Below are 22,539 nucleotides of genomic sequence, written 5' to 3'. Positions count from 1 at the left end.
TTTCTATGTGCTAACTACTTTCTTACATTATCTCGTGTCCTTTTTAAATTTTATTTTATTTAAGTTTTGGGGTACATGTGCGGGAGGTGCAGGTTTGTTGCATAGGTAAATGTGTGCCATGGTGGTTAGCTGCACCTATCAATCCATGACCTAGGTATTAAGCCCAGCATGCATTAGCTATTTATCCTGATTTTCTTCCTCTCCCCGTCTGCCCGCCACTGGCCCCAGTATGTGTTGTTCCCCCGCTGTGTCCATGTTCTCATCGTTCAGCTCCCACTTATGAGTGAGAACATGCGGTGTTTGGTTTTCTGCTCCTGTGTTAGTTTGCTGAAGATAATGACTTCCAGCTCCATCCATGTGCCTGCAAAGGGCATCTCATGTTCTTTTCACAGTGATCCTGTAAGAGAAGCACCAGTATTATTTCCATGCCATATATGAGGAAACTGAGGCTGAGAGAGTAGGAAAACTTGCCCAAGGTTACTCAGCTGCTAAATAGCAAAGCCAAGACTTGAGTTGTAATCTTCACATTAGGCTGCATCCTAGTGGATTGGTATGACCCGAAGAGTCCTCCAGGTATCCCCAGAAAGCCTCCAGAGCCAGAGTGTTGTCAGCCTCAGTTATTTCCTTGCCCTAAACATCACATAAGCAAACAATACCATGCAGGCATTTTTTTTTTTTTTTTTTTGACAGAGTCTCTCTCTGTTTCCCAGGCTACAGTGCAGTAGTGCACTCTCAACTCAGTGCAGCCTCCGCCTCCCAGGTTCAAATGATTCTCCTGCCTCGGCCTCCTGAGTAGCTGGGATTATAGGCACCTGCCATCACACTTGGCTAATTTTTATATTTTCCGTAGAGATGGGGTTTTGTCATGTTGGCCAGACTGGTCTCGAACTCCTCACCTCAGGTAATCCACTCGCCTCAGCCTCTCAAAGTGCTGGATTACAAGCATGAGCCACCATGCCTGGCCCCATGCAAATACATCACACAATATGTGCTTCACATAGACAAAAATTCAAGAACTGTCCATAAGTTCGTATACATCAAAAAATAAGAAGTCACATGAAAAATATTTTTGGAAACAGACAGAAGTCAGTTTGAAGCCAAAATATATAGTCTTGGACAAGTCTAATCTCTGTAAGCTTCAGTGGGGATAATGCCTTGCTCACAGGGCAGGTGAAATGATCAATAGAGACAATGTATGGGAAGCACCTGGCCTGCAGGGGGCTCAGCAAGCCTGGGTTCCTTTGCCTTCTTTGTTGCACTGCTGGGAGCAATAGGGGCAGTGTTGAATGTGAGCCAGCAGTAGGCTGGTGCAGAAGCCTGGTGCTTCCCTGCTATTAACACCCATTTCTGCCCTGGACCCTCAGGGAACTAATCCTGTGGTCATAACCAGTTTCGTCATTGCTTTGCTATTTTCTGCGGTCAAATTCTTCGCTTCTTGGGTCATCATTCCTACAGAAACCAATGGGTGTAACACAGGCCATAAGTCACGAGCAGCAATGGAAAGCTCTGAGTTCTTCCAGAACGAGAGTATAAAGCCAAACAAAACAAAACAGATCCCTTCTAAAGGGATAAGGCAAAAGCAAAAAGGCTGAAATCCAACATCATGAAGTTCAAGTTTCCAAAGCATGAACAGATTAGTTGCATGATTTTCCTCTTAACTTCAGAATCTTAAACCAATAAACTAAAACAAAACAAAAGTAGTTAATAGCTTCCTCGAAAGAATGAAGAAGGATCTTTTTTAAAAAAAAATAACTGCAGACCAGCCTGGCCAACATAGCGAAACCCCGTCTCTACTAAAAACACTATATATATGTATGTTAGCCAGGCATGATGGCGGGGGCCTGTAGTCCCAGCTACTCAGGAGGCTGAGGCAGGAGAATCGCTTGAACCCAGGAGGCGCAGGTTGCAGTGAGTTGAGATCGCGCCACGCACTCCAGCCTGGGGGACACAGTGAGACTCTGTCTCAAAAATAAAAATGTTGAAAAACAAAACAAAAGAAAACCTCCAAGAACTGTCTTGGGAGTGATTCAGGCATAAAGAAGCAGAGGAAGATAGAAAAGTAATCATATTTTCAACTTTATATTACAATAACCACACCCCACTCTAGGGCAATACCTCTTAGAGCCACTGCTTTCCTTAGTACCACCCCCAAATATATTTTCTGGCTAGATTATTTTCACCTTGCCCATGACTTAGAATATTCTTTTTTTAATCCCCTAACAAACTTCTTTTCTTGAGTAGATTTCTATTCAAGTCTAGAAAGGGTGGCCTTCCATGACCTTACCTAAATTTTTGGTGCTTAGGTCTGATAAAATTCAAATATGTTTCCAGAAAAAAACGCTAAATCGTTAAAATCATACCTCATTAAAAATATTCTGGGATAATTTGATTCTGCATTCTTTTTTCTTTTTTCTTTTTTCTTTTTTTGATACGGAGTCTCGCTCTGTTGCCCAGGCTGGAGTGCAGTGGCGCAATCTCGGGTCACTGCAAGCTCCGCCTCCCGGGTTCACGCCATTCTCCTGCCTCAGCCTCCCGAGTAGCCGGGACTACAGGCGCCAGCGACCACGCCCGGCTAATTTTTTTGTCTTTTTAGTAGAGACGGGGTTTCACTGTGTTAGCCAGGATGGTCTCAATATTCTGACCTTGATCGACCTGCCTCGGCCTCCCAAAGTGCTGGGATTACGGGCGTGAGCCACCGCACCCGGCCTGATTCTGCATTCTTTTGGCTTAAACTTTACCATGTGCATTTTGGTTAACTGCAGTACATGCACCTAGCATGCCCCGAGTGGGAAAAACAAACTCTTTCTAAGCCTCTGTGTTTACAAGTTATTTCTCCTTTCTGGGGAGAGAAATTAGGAAGTTTTAGAATATTAGTGCTATAAAGATAAATAAACTGAGGCCCAAGGAAATGAAATGCCTTGTTCAAGCTCACAGAACCTTTCTACAGTTCTTCCTAGAGAATATCTGTAATTTATTTTGGATTCCTGTATGAAGAGCATTCAGCTTCCCCGAGTTAATGGATTATTGATTGATGTTCAGAAAAATGCACACAGGTTCGCAGTGTTTCCACTGTGAGAAACTCTTTTACTTCTTCTCAGTGGGGGTGCTAAGAGCATTTGGGGCAGGACAATTCTTCCTGCAGAGGTCCTAAGAGTTTCAGGATGTTAGGGTTTCCAGTTCAACAATGGGAAGTCTAGCATTTCCAGTCCACCTAATGGGAATTCTAGGATCAAAACAAAGAGAATCCTCACTCTCCTCCCTACCCTGTCTTCCCCTGGGTCTTCTATATACTCTCCTCACGAAATAATCATTCCTTTCTTTTTTTCAAAGTTTCTTGAGCATCCAGAAATAGCCATGAGTGATGTTTATTCATTCACTAGCTTCAGGCATATGGTGCAAGATGAAGCAGGAGGCAACTAGGCCCAATGTTTTCAGAACTCCTCAGGACACCCAAACAGCTATTTGCTACTTACTCTGGGAGGTGCAAGAACCTGCTTAACACTTTCCTTGTCTTTATGGTAATCACTCCCCAGTAGGAGTGCTGGCAGGGGCTGCTTACAGGACAGGATCTCCAGAGATTACCCAGCCCAAGAACTTCCTTTGAAAATCAGAGCCTAAATGTGAAGAGTTGGGCCCAAGGTCAAACAGCTCATCTACTGCAGAACCAGATCTTGGCATATTCTTTCTTCTAGTCCCAGAGGCAGCCTTCCCTTGTGCGACAGCTTTTCCAAGGGTTATGCTGGTTATGTAACTAGACTAGCTCAGAGTTCCAATACCAATCGCCTCATAGGAGTTCTATACTCAGGCAGTTATTGCCTGCTCCTGTGTAAGATCAGATTACCTTTGCTCCAGGAAATCACTGCGATCCAAGGAGATGGTGCTGTGGAGCAATTAAGAGCATGGACGCTAATATCTGAATGCCTCACTTTTAAGCCAGCGCAGCCTCTTATTCTTGGCCATGCTGCCTAACCTCTCCATGCCTCAGTTTGCTCATATGAAAAATGGGGGCAAATTAACCAAACTATGTTATAATGATTAAATGAGGTAATGATTCTAATGCACCTACAACAGGGTCTGGCACATTATAAGGATGTGTTAAAGGTTGGTTATTGTTGTTGTCGTCATTGTCATTGTCATCATCATGAATTACATTGTTTTTCCTTTGCTGGGAATTAAACCCGGGAGAGAAAGCAGGGCTGGTTCAATTTCTCCCACCAGCATGAGCCAGAGGAGGCACTTCCCTTGGGGACATAAGCAATAAACTCCAATCAATGGTTAATTCAGGTTCTGCTCGAGTTTGAAGATAGGCATAGAAATGTATAAATTCAGCATACTTAACTTTGGTAACAAAAATTAAGAAAAACTCTATTTTTCAAGAGTAAAGTACCAGCCCACATCTCTAAACTAACTTTTCTCTTTTACAAGACCGTTTGAACCGTTTCTCCCAGGTAATGATCATTTAGTCAAGGGCATAGAAAGATAAATAATTTGTGGGTACTGCTTCAAGGAGGCTTTCTTAAAAATTTATTTTTTAATTGACAAATAATAAGTGTACATATGCATGGGATACATAGTGATGTTTTGATACATCAGGATAATCAGCATATCCATCATCTCAGATATTTATCATTTCTTTGGGTTGGGAACATTCAATATCCTCTTTCTAGCTACAGCTACTTGAAACTCTATATTATTGTTAACTATGGTCATTCTACACTGGTACAGAACACTAGAACTTATTCCTCCTTTCTAGCTGTAATTTTATATCCTTTAACAAAACTCTCTGTATGTCCCCCACCTCCCCCTACCCTTCCCAGACCCTAGTATCCCCTGTTCTACTTTTTACTTCTATGAGATCAACTTTTTAAAGCTACCATGTATGAATGAGAACATGTGGTGTTTAACTTTCTGTTTTTGGCTTATTTCAGTTAACATAATGTCCTCCAGTTCCAACATCCGTGTTGCCATGAATGACAGGACTTCACTTTTTTTTTTATGGCTAAATAGTATTCCATAGTGTATATATGCTACATTTTCTCTATCCATTCATCTGTTGTTGGACATCTAATTTGATTCCATATCTTGATTATTGCGAAGAGTGCTACAATAAACATGGGAGTGCAGATGTCTCTACAAGGAGGCTTTTTAAAGCAGAACTTGCCGCCTTTCTTCCCATTCGCGGGTGTCATTCCGTGACAGGTTTGGGATCTTGGTCAGCTAAATAGGGCCGGGGCTGAAATCCGCCTGGTTTCACTGGCCCGCCTGCTTCCTTCGCTGCAGAACACCACTCCTAATGGGATGGTTCCCCAGGCTTCAAGCTGTTGCCAGTTCTCTTTAAGCCCAGTTAGCTGCTTTCTGCTAAAGAGTGGAAGGGTATATTAAGCATGTTTTTAAATTTTCTGTATCCTGATGCTTTGACAACTGGAGCTGTGCTGACCTTGGAGGGACTGCCCCTCCCGGGGTTAGCCAATTCCGAGAGACAGTAAATGACTCACGCAGGAGAGCACACCTTTCCAATGCAAACCAACCAAGCCAGCGTCCATACCCCCAACCATTTCCTTTATTGGGCTGTCTCTCAGGGCCACCATCCACCTGCTCCAATCACCCCAGGGCCAGGTAACAGACAACTAGGGACAGTCCGTATGCCCCAAAGCTCACTGAACTTATTCAAAGGAGCCAATCCTGAGCCTGTTTACTCTGTCTCGCATTACCATTCCTGCAGAAATCGCAATAAAGGCTCTTGTCTGCATTTTCCCTTTGCTCCCTCGGGCCCCTGACCAGCCCTGATGCTTCCCCATATGCCCCCACTGCATGACAAGCTGTGCCTCCTGTTTTATACCCATGGGGAACTCTGTAGAATTTCACAGGGAGCTTTTAACAGTCACACCCCAGAACAATTAAATCAGAACCTCTAGAAATGTGACCCAAACTTTAAGTATTTTTTTTAATTCCCCAGGTGATTCTAAAGTGTAGCCAAATTTGAGAATGGGTGCTTTAAAACATCCCCATCGACGTTTTCATAGTACACATTTCTAAGTTAAAAAAATCTTTCCCATAGTAATCTCCAATGTCTTCCTTCAAATACTAAAAAATGCGGAGGGTATTTTAACTTAGAATCTTACCCTCTCCACTATCTACTGCCACTTATATCTACATTTATGCCTCAATTGCATAATTATCCATGAGGGAGATCCGATTTTGCCAGTAAAAAAGATTTTACCCAAGACAGTGAGGAACTTTTGGTGAAGAAGGGGTTAAGATGATAGCCAGCCCAGTTGCATGCTGGGAATTGTAGTACAATAGTAGCGCCCAGCCAGTGAGGCACTACCAGCTTTGAAGCAGCTCACAGTATCCCTCATTCTACACAGCCCATCAGAGAGGCCGTGACCAGCAGTGACTAATGCTGTGGACATCAGAGCCAGGACACCTGGTTTCCATCCCAGCACCACCTTTCACTAGCTACAGGACCCTGGGCACACGACTTAACCTATTGACCCTCTGTTTCCTTTTCTGCTAATATAGGGGAAATAACGGTAATATCTATCTAGCCTATGGGATTATTATGAGGATTAAGTGAGTTAATATGCGTAAAATGCTTTAGAATGGCAGCTGGCACATAATACGCATTTTATAGGAGTCAGCTTTCATTATTACTTCTCAACCCCTTTCTTGGCCCAAGTTTTATTCTCATGGACTCTAAGAGGTGAAAATCCGGATTCCACAGTTAGAACACGCAAGTTTAGCTGTCCTTGGAGAAAGTATTCATATCTGTTTGTCTAAATTGTCTTCTGGTCATTTCTCTTTAAAACCATGAGATTGAGTTAGGGGCAAGGGCCAATGATATTAGGTATCAGAGCCCAGCACTCCTACCCAAATGAGCATCCGTGGGTTTCACCTGCCCAGCCTGTTCTCTCTGCTCTGACAGCAGTACCCAACTTGCTTTTGTGGAACCACCTCTCTCCCACCATGTGCACTCTTGGTGAGATTGCCAGTCAAGGTGCCTTACTTTCCCAGGGCAATGGGCAGGGCGCCTGACACAAGCTCAGTCCATCATACTCTATCCTTTGGGGAGGAACATGAGGATAAGAACAGGTTGGACTGAATTTGCCAGAGGGCATCATCCATTAGCTCCTGCCACATAGATTCCCAAGCTTTCACAAGTTCCTTCATTCTAAATCCTGCCTGGTCAACCCTTCCTCGGATTCTGTGAGTCACTCTATCACCATGGCAACAAGATTACGCTTATGTTGGTAGAGTCAGTGTCTGTCACTTGCTACCAAAGAATCCTAATGGCACACTACTGCTAAGTAATCTTAAAGATCTGGCCCGCTGCCCCCTTCCCACTTATTTCCAGGGGAACTATCAGTAGTCCAATGCCTTTTTAGCAACATTCTCTCCATGTACATCATCACTAATCCTAATATCAACAATGCAGACATAGTATTGTTATTTTTACTTCATTGTTGCAAATGAGGCACAGAGAAGCTAAGCAACTTTCCTAAGTTCACACAGCCAGTGAAGAACAGAAACAATATTCCAACAGGTCTAATTGCTAACTTCAACCAGTAAGTGAAATTTATTGGAGTCAACATCATTTCCCTGCCATTTTGGGCTCCTGGGTTGGGAAAGGATCTTTAGCATCCTCTCATGCAGTTTTTCTTTTTCCCTTTCTTTTTGTTTTCTCTTGTTCTTCTTTTTTTTTTTTTTTTTTGGTTGTAAACTGAAAGAAGCACAATTTCTATCACAACTCTGCCTACATACATACACAAAGAATGGAAACAAAGCCTTCACAAGGCAATAGTTATCCTTACTGGTGCAATATGCTCTGATTTTGTATTCGAAATGATTTTATTTTTCAAATTCTACTTTTACTCACTAGATTGATATTGATGGCCCGATTCACTATCATATCTGACATGCAGCTTTGCAAACCCTGCTCTATGGAGAAAGCTGCTTAAAATGACACCAGTTTGCATGTCTGAGTGTTTGTAAAAGGAGGCAAGGCCAAGCTTGATCTTTTAAGCTCCTAATAGTGATTTGTTTACTTGCACAATGTGTGTTTCCTAGGCCACACCAGCCTGAGGGGAAAACTGGGATCATAACCAGGCACATGCTGTTCCTGTCTCACTCTGCTTTCAACAGCTCTTTCAGAACCACCAGAAGCCCCCAGACAGGAACCCCCTTCCAGTCTTTCTGAGGATGCCCAGGGAACACGGTACATTTGCTCCCAAATATTATTTCTTGTCCCTCATTTTCCTTCTCTTCTGCTCTGCCTCCCTGTTGGGATCCTTTCCCAGTGCCTTTGATGTCTGCAGGGCTGTCACTGCTCCTTGGCCATCAAGGCTGAGCTGCTGCTGGGCCACTAAGGCTTAGCTGCTCCTGGTGAAAAATTCCATGACTTTAGTCTGATCCCCAGGCCTGGATGGCAGCATTATTTATCTTATCTCTTCAGCAGCTCCTGGTGTCACGATTGTGCATAGTTGCTTATAGCACCTGCATGCCACGCAATGGTGCCCACCACACTAGAGAGAAGTCCCATTTTGTTACAGGGATCCCAAAAGAGATTCCTCTTACTCCCTTTTAACTTACATATGCTCACGGGCAGTAGGCTGATAAAAGTCTTCATCCTGTATTCACAACCACCTTAAATCTCCACTTCTGGACCTTGTCCTTGGGCCAAGCGTGGGTGCTCCTACTCTCACCCAAACTGGTGAGATTTTTTTTTTTTCCAGGAGGCAACTTAGTTCCTTCCCATGGCAGAAGCCTTGACAAGGCCACGGTGTGTCATTCTGCTCAGAAGTGTCTGCTTCCCAGAGTGAATCTACGCTTCAGCTAACCTCATTTTTATTTGAGAGCTTTGCTTCCCAGGTCCCAGGAGTCACATGTTCAGAATGCAAGTCCTATTGCAACCATGATGAGAATGATGGTGATGATGATAATAAATCTTTCACACATATCAGACTGCACAAGAAGCACTTTTAGATACATTATCATATTTCATTTTCTCAACAACTCTATGTGATACATACTATTATTATCCTCGTTTTACACAGGAGAAAATTGTGACTTAGGCAGGGTAAATCGGTCCATGGTCATATGGCTGGCAAAGTGCAGAGCTCAGCTACTCCTCTACAGCTCAGACTGGGCATTGAGCCTGCCTCAGCTCGGCCTCCTGGCTTCCCTGGGCCTCCTTCCAACTCTGCTTTAATCCTTTCCAAGCCCCTCTCCCCAGAGTCCCTATTGTGATCCACAGGTGGGTGGTTACACCTTATCTGAAGGCCTCCAAGATGGTGGAAACCCCTAAGCTTCCACCTCCTGCTTCCCACATCATCTCTGCGCTCCCTGGGGCTTCCTGGAGCAGTAGGATGGGAAGCTTTATCAGCAATGGAGCCCCCTCTTCAGTCCTCTCAAGACTTCAATGCAGCAACCTGCCCTCATCTCCCTGAGTCTCTCCTCAGATCCAGTTCTGGAGCCAGGAAGTGGTTTCTGCTCCCAAAAAGGCCACCAGCATCCTGCATTACATGGTTAAATTTTGCCCGACCTTAGTGGGTGTTTTTAAATGAATAAAGAATTCAAGTCTGGGTCTTAAATGCCATAGAAAAATAAAAAGTTACTGTCTTTTCAGAATGCCCATTGTAATTTGTCCTTAGAGTTTCTCCTCCCCTCCCCTCCCCAATGGTCCTTTTCCCCCTTGAACTGACAAACTGAACTGCCAGATAAATACAGCTGCAAAGTGAATAATATGGATATGATTTCTTTCCCTCATTCATTTGCCTCCCTAGCTTTACCAAGTCAAAAGAAAAAGACTGCTCACCCTTTCTTTGGCTGTGTCTTCATACCACAAAGCCAACAGCTAGTCAAGCAATCTTCATGATTTGAAACATTTGAAAGTGAAATGTAGGGAGTGACTTAGCCTGATCGATTACATTAGTCATTGTAACCAAGTTTCTGCCATGGGGCTCATCTCATGCAGGGTGGTGGCCTCTGTGTGTCCTCTCCGTACCTCAGTTTCTCTGTCTGTAATATGCAGGTATTGAATCCAGGATCTTTGAGGTCCCTGAAGCTTCTCGGGGTCTTCATTTTGTAGTTACAGAACACATCATTTACAAGTCAGTTGATTTAGGGGGTGACTTTGAATAAAAACCATCCTCCATAAAACTTTTACCATGTAATTATTTTATGGAGCAAGTTTCCACTGGGCACTTGAAGCAGGGTTTAGTGGACAAAAACCTGACTTGCAGCCAACTTTTAAGCGACACTTTCACTGTTTAAAGTGAGGCTTGCCCAGAGGTCACAGCTTCTAAAAACACTGTCCTCCATTCCCTCCTCCACAGAGTCCTTGACAGTGAAGCGTTCGTAGAATATACTTTAAAATCATGACTTCTCTTGAATGAAGAGTTTTTCTTTTTCCCTTCTGTAAAAAACAGCACACAGTATTTACAACCCCACAAAAACTGACTTAGTGATAATAACCTACTGGTCCTTTTGAAACACAAACCAGATAATATCACTCCTCTGCCTGATTCTGCAGAGGTGTTCCATTGCTCTGCAGATCATGAGCCAGACTTTATGTATGCTGTTCCCTCTACCTGGAGTGTTCTCACCAACCCTCTCTGCTACTCCTCCTTACCTCTGAACTCAGCTCAGTCACTGCTTCTTCAGGGAATTGGCCCCTGACTTCCTTGACTAGGTTAGATCTCTTTATGAGAACTGCAAGGTATAACTGTAAGTTATTTGGCTGGGCATGACCATGAATGGACTGTACACTCTGCTGTTGCTGGTATAGCAACCCAGGTTGCCTGCTACATGCACAATGCTACATAAGCCCTGGGTTCCTAGCAGGGTCTCTAACTTCGTGGACCTTGCAGTCTTCTGGGGTAAACAGACAGTTATCAAATGTGAGAATGCACATGAACGCCACTGTGCCCTGCAAAGAGCTTACAGAGAACTGAACAAGGGATTGAAGTTAGCATGGGGCCAGCTGCATGAGCGAAAGGGTAGAATGGCAATGCTTTGAGCTCTGATGCAGAATGAGGTTATGTCAAAATAGCATTTGCTCAAGCAGTCCTTTTAATACTGTCAGTCTAAGAAGCTAGAGGAGAAAGGAATGTGGACTAATATCCCAGGCTGGTCATGCCAGCTTGAAGGATGGCCACCTTCACCATAGTGAAATAACCCACGGGACTGTTTTCCTCCTCTTCCACTATCCCAAGAGTCTTCCTACTCTCTTGCACTAAACTACCCCACCCCAAGGCCAGGGCCTCTTGATTGCTTCTTTAAATGAATTTTCTTTTCCAACAGCCCATCCTCACCTATCGAGTACATGAGTAACATAGCCGGTCATTTTCATTTAATTCCAGAATATCTCTACTATCATCCCCATTTTACAGACAGGAGAATAGATTCAGTGAGTTCACAGCAGACCTGGGTTCTCAAAGCCAGGTGTCTGGTTCTTAGTCCAGCATTTCCTCCACCATGTCACAGCCTCGGGACTGAGCCAGGCCTTTTTCAAAGCCCCAGGAAGCTAGAGCTGGCCGCCTCCTGCTGGCAGGGAGTTCCTTCCAGGCTTCTGGTGCTACTGCCAAAGAAGGGAGGGTAGGAGAAGAGAGGGAGGTGGATTATACACAGAGAGGGTCCGCACTTCTGTTTCCCTTCCTTGTCACGGAAGGAGAGAATGAATTACGTGGGGGACCCAGGGGGATAGGAAAATCAATCATTCATGACAGTTAATAAATGTCAGAAAAGTATTTACTCACATTTATCCCCTGAAAGTCACATTCTTCATCTGTTCTGATTTGTCTTTCACTGATGGCATCAGCCAGGTAGGCTCAGCAAGAAACAGCAAAAGGTTTTAGCCCAATGTTGCGGAGAGAGTTTCATTTAACTTCATTTTTTTCTAGCCAGGGCTGGCTCCAAAGCTAGTTTTTCTTACTAGGTTGTTTGCTACATGAAAAGCAGACTCCCAGAGGTTTCTGAGATTGCCGACATCCTATGCAAGATGACTGCTCCCACCCACCCGCCCACCCACTCACTAATAAGACATAATGCCGTCCTATTTTTGGTAACAATTAAAGGGCCTCCCGGTGAAAGCAGAAAGCTGTTTATTTTCTGTGACATCACTTCACTTTGCCTTCGAAGGCTGGTCTGTGCTCAGTGTTTTCGTGGTGATGCAAGTCGGCTCTCTCCTCCAGCAGTTGGATCCCTCCCATCTCACAGTACCTCACAGGTCTCTTCCCCCGAGCAGTGCATTGCTGGAGCGAGGAGAAGCTCACGAATCAGCTGCAGGTCTCTGTTTTGAAAAAGCAGAGATACAGAGGCAGAGGAAAAGGGTGGACTCCTATGTGACCTGTTCTTAGAGCAAGACAATCACCATCTGAATTCCAGAAGCCCTGTTCATGGTTGGGGATATTTTCTCGACTGCATGGAATCAGAAAGAAGCAAAAGGATGGGAAATGCCTGCATTCCCCTGAAAAGAATTGCTTATTTCCTATGTCTCTTATCTGCGCTTTTGCTGACTGAGGGGAAGAAACCAGCGAAGCCAAAATGCCCTGCCGTGTGTACTTGTACCAAAGATAATGCTTTATGTGAGAATGCCAGATCCATTCCACGCACCGTTCCTCCTGATGTTATCTCATTGTAAGGCCCGTAAGCATTTTGATATCTAATTTACGATTTAAAAATTCCAGCCGGTGGATTTGGGGCTTTGCATGTATTTGTAGAAGGGCATGGAGAGAGAGATTCCTCTTGCATGCATGGCCATTTGACAGTGCTAACATTTGCTGCATTTAGAATTTTTGATTTTTTTTAGCTGCTACTGAACATGCTTAGATACCCCCAGCCCTGAACATTATCATGAGAAACCTGTAGCCGATTCATTTCTCTTACTTCATCCGGGAAGGAATAGTATCGTACTTCATAAAATAGTGTCAAAATAGTCACTGTTATGCTAAACCGGATTAACATAAGGTTTGTTCTGTGTGTGTGTGTCTCTTTGTGTGTGTCTGTTTGTTTGTTTTCTGTTTTTTGTTTTCTTTCAGATCCTTTGTGAGATCTGGTTTTACTGAAATCTCAGAAGGGAGTTTTTTATTCACACCATCGCTGCAGCTCTTGTGAGAAATATTTATATCATGACTATTTTTAATATGGCATATATTTGGATAAGCCTTCTAGTAAAATGATCTCAATATTAATTTTGTCAAATGTGATTCTATTTCTGAGAAAACAGAATATCAGTAAAGTGAGAGGTAGATGGGTTTGTTTGCGACTTCACACCAACAGTGCAGATTGAGTCTTACAATGGTAAATTTGTTAACCTGTCGTGCTGTCTACTTTAATGGCTATTCATGAAGTTGTTGGAATGTTGCAACAATGATCCCAATTCCATTCCACTATTTTACTTTCATTTTTAACTTGGGAACTTTGGTTCTTTTGCCCTGGAGTTTTTGAATTAGTCAATACAGAACCCAGCATAACATATGTGTTCAAGATGTTGTCTCCCGGGGATCTGGGGCAGGCTGCTACTCTGTATGATTTACCATGTGGGGGAAAAAAACACCTCAGCTCTTTCTAGGTAATTCCTTAAAATATCAATTCTCAAGAGACAGTTTTTTAATCTCATCTAATTTATAACTAGTTCCCTTACAAGGAGGGAAAGAAAATATTAATATAGAATAGTGCAAAGGATTACTCTCTGCTATATGTTTTGAGTTGGCCACAAGGGAACCACATATTCACTCTATGCCTGAAAATATTCAAAAAAATAATATTTGACTAAGAAATCAGATCTGTTCACAGGCATAATGGAACATGTAAAATTTGTTCTGATGTGTAATGTTTGGCAGTTAGAGTCCTACTTTCCTACTTCTTATAGCGGTATCACATGGGGGTCAAGAGGTCTCCCAGGACTTAGGTATCAGGTCACAGACTTGGTTTGTAGCTGGAGGGATATGGGCAGAACTAGCCAATTGTGGATCAGCTGAGTCTTGGCTATCTTAACTGCATGATTCAGGACCCAAGCCTTTCACTTGTTTGTTTTTTATTTTTTTTATTTTCTTGCCTTACCTGGCCATTTTGGCTGTTTGAAGTTACATACACAGAGGCAAACAGCATGGAGTGAACGTTGGAGACAAGTGTTTAAACCTCACCCTGCCACTCATAGAACCTAAGCATGTAGTCTTGTGCAGATTACTAAATCTAACTAAGCCTCAGTCTTCTTATCTCTAAAATGGAAGTGAGAACACATATTTCCAAGGTTTAAGTAGATAAAACACTTGGCATAGGGTATGCCGAATGCTTACACATTTTATAAATGGCAGGGTTTAAAAAATTTGCATCAAGCTAAAAAGCTAAAAGTCACTCAATCTATTGTTTTGTCTATATGAAATTCCTAAACTGGTTTGACTGTTTAATTGAATTCACAAACTTGATCAGTTGTTTTGACATTATGTAATGTTGTTGGCTAATGTCCTTCTACTGGCTGATGTCTTCAAATGATTAACAATTGACTAGATATTCCTAAGGAGTTTATCTATTTGATTGATGGCTAGTGGTGTGACTGGGGGAAGTGTTAGTTGGCACATCAAACAAATCCAAAAAAGATAGCCACAGAAAGGGGCAGAGTCTCTAATGCTGAGATCCTTCCATAGGATAAGAATTTGCTGTCTCTGAGAAAGTGATAAATTGTGTTTATGGTGCTCACTTGTTAAATGAATAAATGGCTCATTTAAAAAGCATCCTTTTGATATGCTAAGGCACCTCCCTTCCCCTAGGATAGTTACATAGATCAGTCCTTAAAATTCTAGGAGTAGTGTCAGTAGACACTAGATGGACATTAGCTGTGGCACAGAAAGCCTGGAGTGATTAACCTAATCAGTTACCACATCTCCGCTTTGTTTTTGTTGGGTGGACCCAGTCACGGCAAGCACAGATGCTGGACAATGTTATAGAAATAGTTACCGGCTGCTGCAGGGTAATGTGATTACACGTATTTAGAATCACAGAGGGAAGCCAAGGGACTGGTTTTTAAATAGCCCAACCGAGTGTGTGCCATGCCCGTGTCCCATGCTCCGAGTTCCTATGGAACATTCCAGCCTTTATTTCTAAAAGCAGTTCAGGTTTCAGAAATAACAAAAGGCGAGTAATTCTCGCCCTGTGTGTTCTCGGTTAACTCAGATTGGCTAACCTCAACATGGTAGACTTGTGCCAGTGCTGATCTTATGCAAAATTGTCAGGGGCCAAAGTTTGTCCCTAATCTCCAGGACCCTGTGCCTAAAGACTCTGCTCTCCATCCTTCCTGCCCAATGTTCTCTGCTTCCTCCTATCCTCAGGAAAAGGCCTAATAAACTCATGTGCAGTGAGTAGCAGATAGATGAGAAGGCTCTGAATACAAACTATGAAGCGATCATAACAATTGTGGGAATGCATGGATCCCAGACAGAAAGGTCTCTTCTGTGAAACAGGGCTGTCCAGTGCCCTGAAAACCCCATATGGGCTACCAATCCCCCATTGGAACACGAAGACCAGCGGCATTGGACCACCAGATTAGGCCTAGATTGCACAAGCCGTTGAGGTTTGCAATGAATTCCAGCAGCATTTGTGATTGTGAATTACCACACTCACCCCTCATACACTGTGAAGAGATAAATTTCAGAATCAGTTCAGCGTGATTGATGTAGGAAGACAGTTCGTTGGTTTCTTGCTTTGTTGTTGGGAAGGGTTAAAGCAAATGTCCTATTTCCATCATCCACCCTAAAAATCTGATAATGTCGTTATGCCCCCAGATGCTTTTTCAGAGCTTCTGCAAAAGTCATGATGAGAAGTACTTGTTGAAATGTCAGTCTGGGGTACTGAGGAAAACAGACATGGTATCTTCAGTTACATGCAGTGTTTGGGAAAAGATCCTGGTAGGCCGTGGCTGGCAGTTTGTGTTGGAGAACAAGAAAAACAGAAATCCACATTCTGTAGAGAGGAGAGAGAAAGAATAAAATTATTCGATACAAATTCATCAGATTAGTTGTAAAATACATTTTTAAAAAAATCTCATTTATGGTTTTAAACGTAACAACAAAAACCTTTCCAAAGCAAATGCAATTTCATTCATGTTTTACGTAGGGCCAGTTTTGAAACATAACCAATGACAATGATTATGCATTCTAGCTTGCTTTTAGTGATAGAAAGTGGTACTTTTAGTGAATGGAATTTAGAGAAATGTGTTTTCACACATTACAGCCCTGTTCCTTCTCAACTGCAGACTGAAATCCCCAATGATATGGGCTCATGATGGAAGTGCAATTCCAATTTAAGAGGACAAAATGTGGCCACGTCATCACCCATTTATAACGTATTTTAATTAACTAAACCCCTGTAATTCCTGAGAGTGTTCTATTTTCAGGGAGTGATTTCCAGGGTAGCTTTAGTGTCATACTCAAATAAAATAACACAAAACAAAAACACTGCATGTAAGAATCCGATGTGACCAGAAGAAATTTCTTAGTATTCCAACTGGATGTGGTCTTGTTTGAAAGACAGAATTGATCTTTGATCTTTCAGGGTCAAAGGAGGGGAATGGCATTATTTTAAAAATTAATCCACAGTCAACACATAAATACATGATCCATAAGAAATTAAAAAATAAAAACAATGGAAAAGCAAAAGACATGAACAAAGGAAGGAATCAGTCCATCCTTACTAAGGCTTTATCATTTAGTCCTTCAAAATATGATCTGTCCGGGAAAAAATACCCATGGTCTCCTTTACCTTTAAAGCAATTGCTACCTTTTTCTATTCCTCCTTATATTACAAGCCTATAATTTAGCAGTCTTCAATGACCACTCAAGCCAGACCTATCAGCCAAGGGTGCTTTTGGAGGAATTATTAGCTGGTTATAGATGAGCATGTTTTGGTTTATACCCACCTGATGTCCCCATGATGGACCAAAAAGCATCTAGGCTGTTTTGTCTACAATTTGCCCAATGATCCATAGATCTAATCTTTAACTTTTTAACTAATTACTTCTTTTTGTTTTTACTTTCTTAAAAATCATTTTAAGTTTTATTTTAGATTCAAGGGTCCATGTGCAGGTTTGTTATTTGAAGCGAATTAATTCTCGTAACTGCACAAACTAGCGCTCACCACAAATGTTTTCTCTGAAAGCGTATTTCATCCTTTCAGTTATTCAGACAAGAAATTTCAGAGTTACCTGACCGCTCTCTTTCACTGTCCACTTCCCCCTGGACACGTATCCTGTCCAACAGCATGAGAATCTGCCTCCTCCTCTTCACCACAGCACCATTGCCTTCATTGAGGCTGCATTTCATTCACTGTTTCACAGGCTGTGGCAGGAGCCTCCATGCCTCCCTGTTTGCTTGCAGTTCCCATCTGACCCACCTCCATTAGCGTTGCCTTTCCTGAGACACAGCTCTCCGTGCTTTCATGACTCCCTAGAAACAGAGAAAGTCCAGACACCTGAGCTGCCGTCCATAGCATTTGGCCCTTTCTATTTGTCCAGGGTTATCACTCACACCATTGACTTTACACACACACATACACACACACACACACACACACACACGTGCCCAAACAAGTTCTGCAGGATCTCATTCTATGACCTCTGTTGATTCTCAAATTCTCCAGACTTTACTGATGTCTGGCACTGTGTGCCATTTATTAGAGCTATGGTGCTTGTATCTGCCTTGTGTCTTTCTTGGAGGATCACCCACAAGCTGTGGTCCCAGAGAAAAGCCCAGACATGGCTTCCCATATATTTGTTGAATCCAGTTTATGTTTCCATCGATTTTGTGCTAAAGGCTCCTGTGTTACTCTCAGCAGATAGTGCTGGTCATGTTCACACTCTTTCTGATGTTTGGTGCACTCTATCTGAGTTCATATGGACTAATGGTGTGGAGGTCTGGGAAGTGAGCCGAACTAAAAAACCTCGAGGAGATACTTGCTCATGAAGTTGTAAATTCAAACTCCCTCAGCAGAGATTTCCAGCATACCAGATTTCAAACACAAAGCATCTAAGCCTTTCGTTAGACCCACCGCTTGAATCTCTTTTGTCTCACGCTGACTTCACATTTGGCCTCCTTGGTTTTTAGTTGGACTGAAGAGGCTGACTAGTCTGTCCTGGGAAGGGTAAGATGCTCCTTTATCCAGTCTGACAGGACATCCAGAGGGAAATGTTAGTTAAGCACTATTAATATGAAGAGAAAAATCATTAACACAAAGATAATTTCCTTTTTGATTTATTTAAGTACCTGCTTAGCCAAAACAAGTATTTATTTATTGTATAGTTGCAAGCAGCAACAAAATGAAAACAAAAGCCTCCCATTTTAGCAGACATGTTTTGAGACTCTACTGGGTAGCAGGTAAAATGTTGGGCTTTGTGAGGGACACAAAGATGAGTGACACGCTGTCACTTTTCACCCTGATATGGCAGCTCCAGGCTGGTAGTGATTCTTGATATGGTAAATTATACTTTGCCTGTATTTGAATGCATTGGTTTCATTTTAAAAATTATTTTTATGTAAGTAGAGATGAGGTCTTGCTATGTTGCCCAGGCTGGTCTTGAACTCCTGGTCTCAAACAATCCTCCCACCTCACCCTTCCAAAGTGCTGGGATTACAGGTATTTGTCTGGCCTGCTTAAATGTATTATAATGTAGTCTTGATAAGTGTTCTCATTTTGTTCAAAATGATATTCAGTTGATTAGTGATGATGGTGATGCTTGCTGGTTGTTGATGCTGTGGCTAACATGGGCTACAAAATGTCTGCAAGGGCTTCACAGCATCAGCTGTAATATCAAAACAGCTGACCCTGGTGAGCTGGCAATGAGGCAGACAACAGGCTTGTGGGCAGATAAGCATGGGTTCAAATCCCCACTCTGCTGCTTACTAGTTGTGTGATTTGGGGCAAGCTTAATCAAGTCCTGATATCTATATCTACAAAATGAGGAAGAACCATAGTACCTATTGCACAGATTTACAGTAAGGATTAAGTAAAACAGTGCATGGAAAATGCTTGGCAAGGTTCCTGTAACTCAATACACATTAGCTTTACTACAGTATCTGAAAATCGCTTTAATTGGAACTACCGTAACATCAGATTAGTGTCTGATTGTATAATCTGCATTTGCCAATAATCTCAGCTTTAAACATTTTGTGGTTCTATACACAGTTCTCCAGCAGAACTTGCTGAGAAACCTTTTCTTTAAATACTTCTCGCAGGAAACATGAACTATTTACCTTTCAAAAAAAAGTCATAACCCTCTCCTTTCTTCCTCATGAATAAAATGACTGGCACCACATTTTGCAAAACGTGCCAGATTTTGTTGAAATAATTAACATCGGCAGTCTTCAGATGAGTGGTTCTATGGTAGCATAGAAAGGGGCCTGAAGGAGAAGTCAGGAGATACGGGTTTGAAATTCAGTTTGACCACTATTGGGCTGTATGACCTTGGGTAGGTCACAAAATATCACTGGACCTCAGCTTTTATTGCATAAAATATTAAAGGTAGATTAAATTGTGGTTCTGAAACTCAAATGCTAGTGGGGTTTGAAGTGGTAAGATCAATGAAGGAAGCAGTTGAGTATAAGACAATAGGGAGTAGTGGTGACTGAGGTAAACCAGAGAAGACATGTCTTACTTAAAAATGACGTCCCCTGCTCCAACTGACTATTGCTGAAGGGAATGTGGTACATACATATGGAGCCCTACCTTCCTAATTTTTAGGGGAAGGTGAAAATCTGGAAATAGATTTTTAAACAGGATAAAGACCAAACAAACATAGGTTGGCATTTTGAGACCCTTGCATTTGATTACATCTAAGGTCTCTTCCTATCTCAAAATTCTGTTGTATTTTACAAACAGTTACTTTAATATAATAAAGAAATGGCATAGTTAAAGAAATGGACAAAGATGGCTGGGTGCGGTGGCTCACGCCTGTAATCCCAGCACTTTGGGAGGCTAAGGCGGGCGGATCATGAGGTCAGGAGATCGAGAACATCCTGGCTAACACGGTGAAACCCCGTCTCTACTAAAAACACAAAAAATTAGCTGGGTGTGGTGACAGGCACCTGTAGTCCCAGCTACTTAGGAGGCTGAGGCAGGAGAATGGCATGAACCCAGGAGGCAGAGCTTGCAGTGAGCCAAGATTGCGCCACTGCACTCCAGCCTGGGTGACAGAGCGAGACTCCGTCTCAAAAAAAATAAATAAATAAATAAGGAAAGAGATAAAAAGAAATGGACAAAGATTATTGAATCAGTTCTAACAAGCCAATACATTAGGTTGTTCATTGAAAGAACCTCATAATGTGAAACTGGCTGTTGTAAGATTATTAATACAATAATTGTCATTCCCAATCTCCCAAACAGGTCCAAAGGGACCTTACCAGGCTCTCCCTGTGGTAGCTGATGATAAAATGATGTTTCAGTATCCCTCTCATGGAGCAAGGATTGGAAAAAAATTGTTAGGCCCATTTTTACATAGCAAGATGGCAGGTGCTTGCATGTGTAAAATGTGATCAAAAGGCAATGAATCTTTAAAAATACAAACTAGAATGTATATGTACAAATCACTCTTGACTTCATAGAGGGCCATAGATTTTGCCCAACTGTGCTTCCATGGCTAAAGATTTCTGGACCCTCCTTTGAGAACTGTCTTTACTTCCAGTTTACAAACCAGGCAAGGTTTTATTAGAGGCATTAGTTATTTTTGTATTGCTTGGTGCTAAGCATTTTATAGATCTCATTTTTAATGTCATCATCATGATAACCTTTTGAGGCAGATATAATTATCTCCATTTTGCAAATGAAACACTGAGTCCTAAAAGGTAACCTCCTCAATGTCACGCCGCTATTAAGTAGCAGAGCTGGGGTTTAAACTCATGTCCTCACTTTTAACCACTGCTGTCTACTTCTTCCTGAACATGAATCATCATGCTTGACTTTGCATAGTTTTGTTCCCAAAATCAAATCCCCTCTCAAAGGGTCAACCTTCGCCATTAACAAGGGTATTCAGGAGAATGTGCCCTAATTCCTGGAGACAATGACTGAAAGGAGTTTCAAAAGCCCTTTGAAAGAGTGGCCGCGTTGCTGGCAAGAGCAGCTAGTTTCCCTAGGTTGCAACTCTCATTTATATGTGTAAGCTCTGATCTCCTCGCTTAAACAAAAATAGAGAGAAAGAAAAGAAAAAAGCAAAAGAAAAAGGACTTATTTACTTTAAAGTTACACCTTAGACTACTGTTGTCTAAACTTGTGTCCTGTGGAGCAGTTGACCTGAAAGAAAAGAGTTCTGTGCTCAAATAAATTTGGGAAACTGCACGTTCTATCCCTGCTTGGTTATTTACAATGAAGGTACCTTGGCAGAGAAACATCTCTGAAATTATTCAAAATTGTTTACTTTTCTTAACACCTCATTGAATATTGGTTCTATGGAACATACAGTACTTTCGAAATATATGCATATGATAATTCACTTTATTTTTAGCTTAATTATTTATACCCCACCTCATTCTAGAGAGGCTAGATAGCAAAGGATACGCAGGTGGAAAGAATCCCATCATAATGGATACATTAAACGTTCTGTCTCCACATAAGGAGTAACTCGAGACCATTTTGTTAGTGTGGATTTGTTGATGTGACCTCTGGGAGTCAGCCTCCCCAGTAGGCTCTCTACCTGTTCAAGGGATTTAGTACACACCCCTTCTTTAGGGACCTCCCACTAGATCTCCAGCTTTTGGAGGAAGGAGATGACTGCTTGCAGCTCATTCAACAGGAAAAGGCTTCTGAGTGTAAATATATACTCTCACTGTTTTTACTTGGAGCAGGTTTCATCACAGCTATTTTCTAAATGGCTAAACAAGCATTTCCCTGGGTATGTTCCATGGAATATTCATTTTGTAGGAAGCTCAATGATAAAAGAGTCCCATTATCAGTGAGATTAGGAAACTGTATGTTGAATTTCATTTTGAAGAGTCTCAATTTACTTAAGGATAGAAAAGGCATAGTTAAGAACTCTGATTAACTTCTTTAACCCACTTTTCCTAAATGTATCCGCCAGTCTTTGTGCACATAAACCTATTAACCCCTTGAAGGTCGTGCGTTCCAGGGAATATACTCTGGGAGTATATACTCTGGGCAAGGCTGTTGTAGGTTTCCAGCAGATACTGGGCAGGGCTGATACTAAAAAGAGGGAGTTGGCTTCCTCATGGCCACTCACCAGTCCTGGGGAAGTCGGGAAGGGAGAGAACGAGCCTTAGCCTGGAATCCCAGCTCTGCCACTTCCAAGCTTCAAATCACTTCACCTCCCTCACCTTGTTGTTGTTTTTTTTTTTTTTTTTGAGACGGAGTCTGGCTTTGTTGCCCAGTGGCCGGATCTCAGCTCACTGCAAGCCCCGCCTCCCGGGTTCACGCCATTCTCCTGCCTCAGCCTCCCGAGTAGCTGGGAGTACAGGCGCCCGCCACCTTGCCCGGCTAATTTTTTTTTTATTTTAGTAGAGACGGGGTTTCACCGTGTTAGCTAGGATGGTCTCGATCTCCTGA

General features: G+C 42.4%; 1 protein-coding gene across 2 annotated transcripts in view; it reads left to right on the top strand.

Annotated features, from left to right (window-relative positions):
- The first annotated feature begins 12,069 nt into the window (after positions 1 to 12,069).
- Positions 12,070 to 22,539, top strand: part of LGI1 (leucine-rich, glioma inactivated 1) — a 39,766-nt gene continuing 29,296 nt past the window's right edge. For both annotated transcript variants that reach the window (XM_011988466.1, XM_011988465.1), the window contains exons 1-2: positions 12,070 to 12,636; positions 13,038 to 13,109. In XM_011988466.1, coding sequence (XP_011843856.1) covers positions 12,422 to 12,636; positions 13,038 to 13,109 — 287 coding nt within the window. In that variant the 5' untranslated portion in view covers positions 12,070 to 12,421. The remainder of the gene's footprint in view (positions 12,637 to 13,037; positions 13,110 to 22,539) is intronic.

Source organism: Mandrillus leucophaeus, unplaced genomic scaffold (assembly GCF_000951045.1).
Source record: "Mandrillus leucophaeus isolate KB7577 unplaced genomic scaffold, Mleu.le_1.0 Scaffold331, whole genome shotgun sequence".
In the NCBI taxonomy this organism is placed as follows: Eukaryota; Metazoa; Chordata; class Mammalia; order Primates; family Cercopithecidae; genus Mandrillus; species Mandrillus leucophaeus.
The sequence above is the reverse complement of the archived record's forward strand: the minus strand, read 5'-3'. Positions and strand labels throughout refer to the sequence as shown.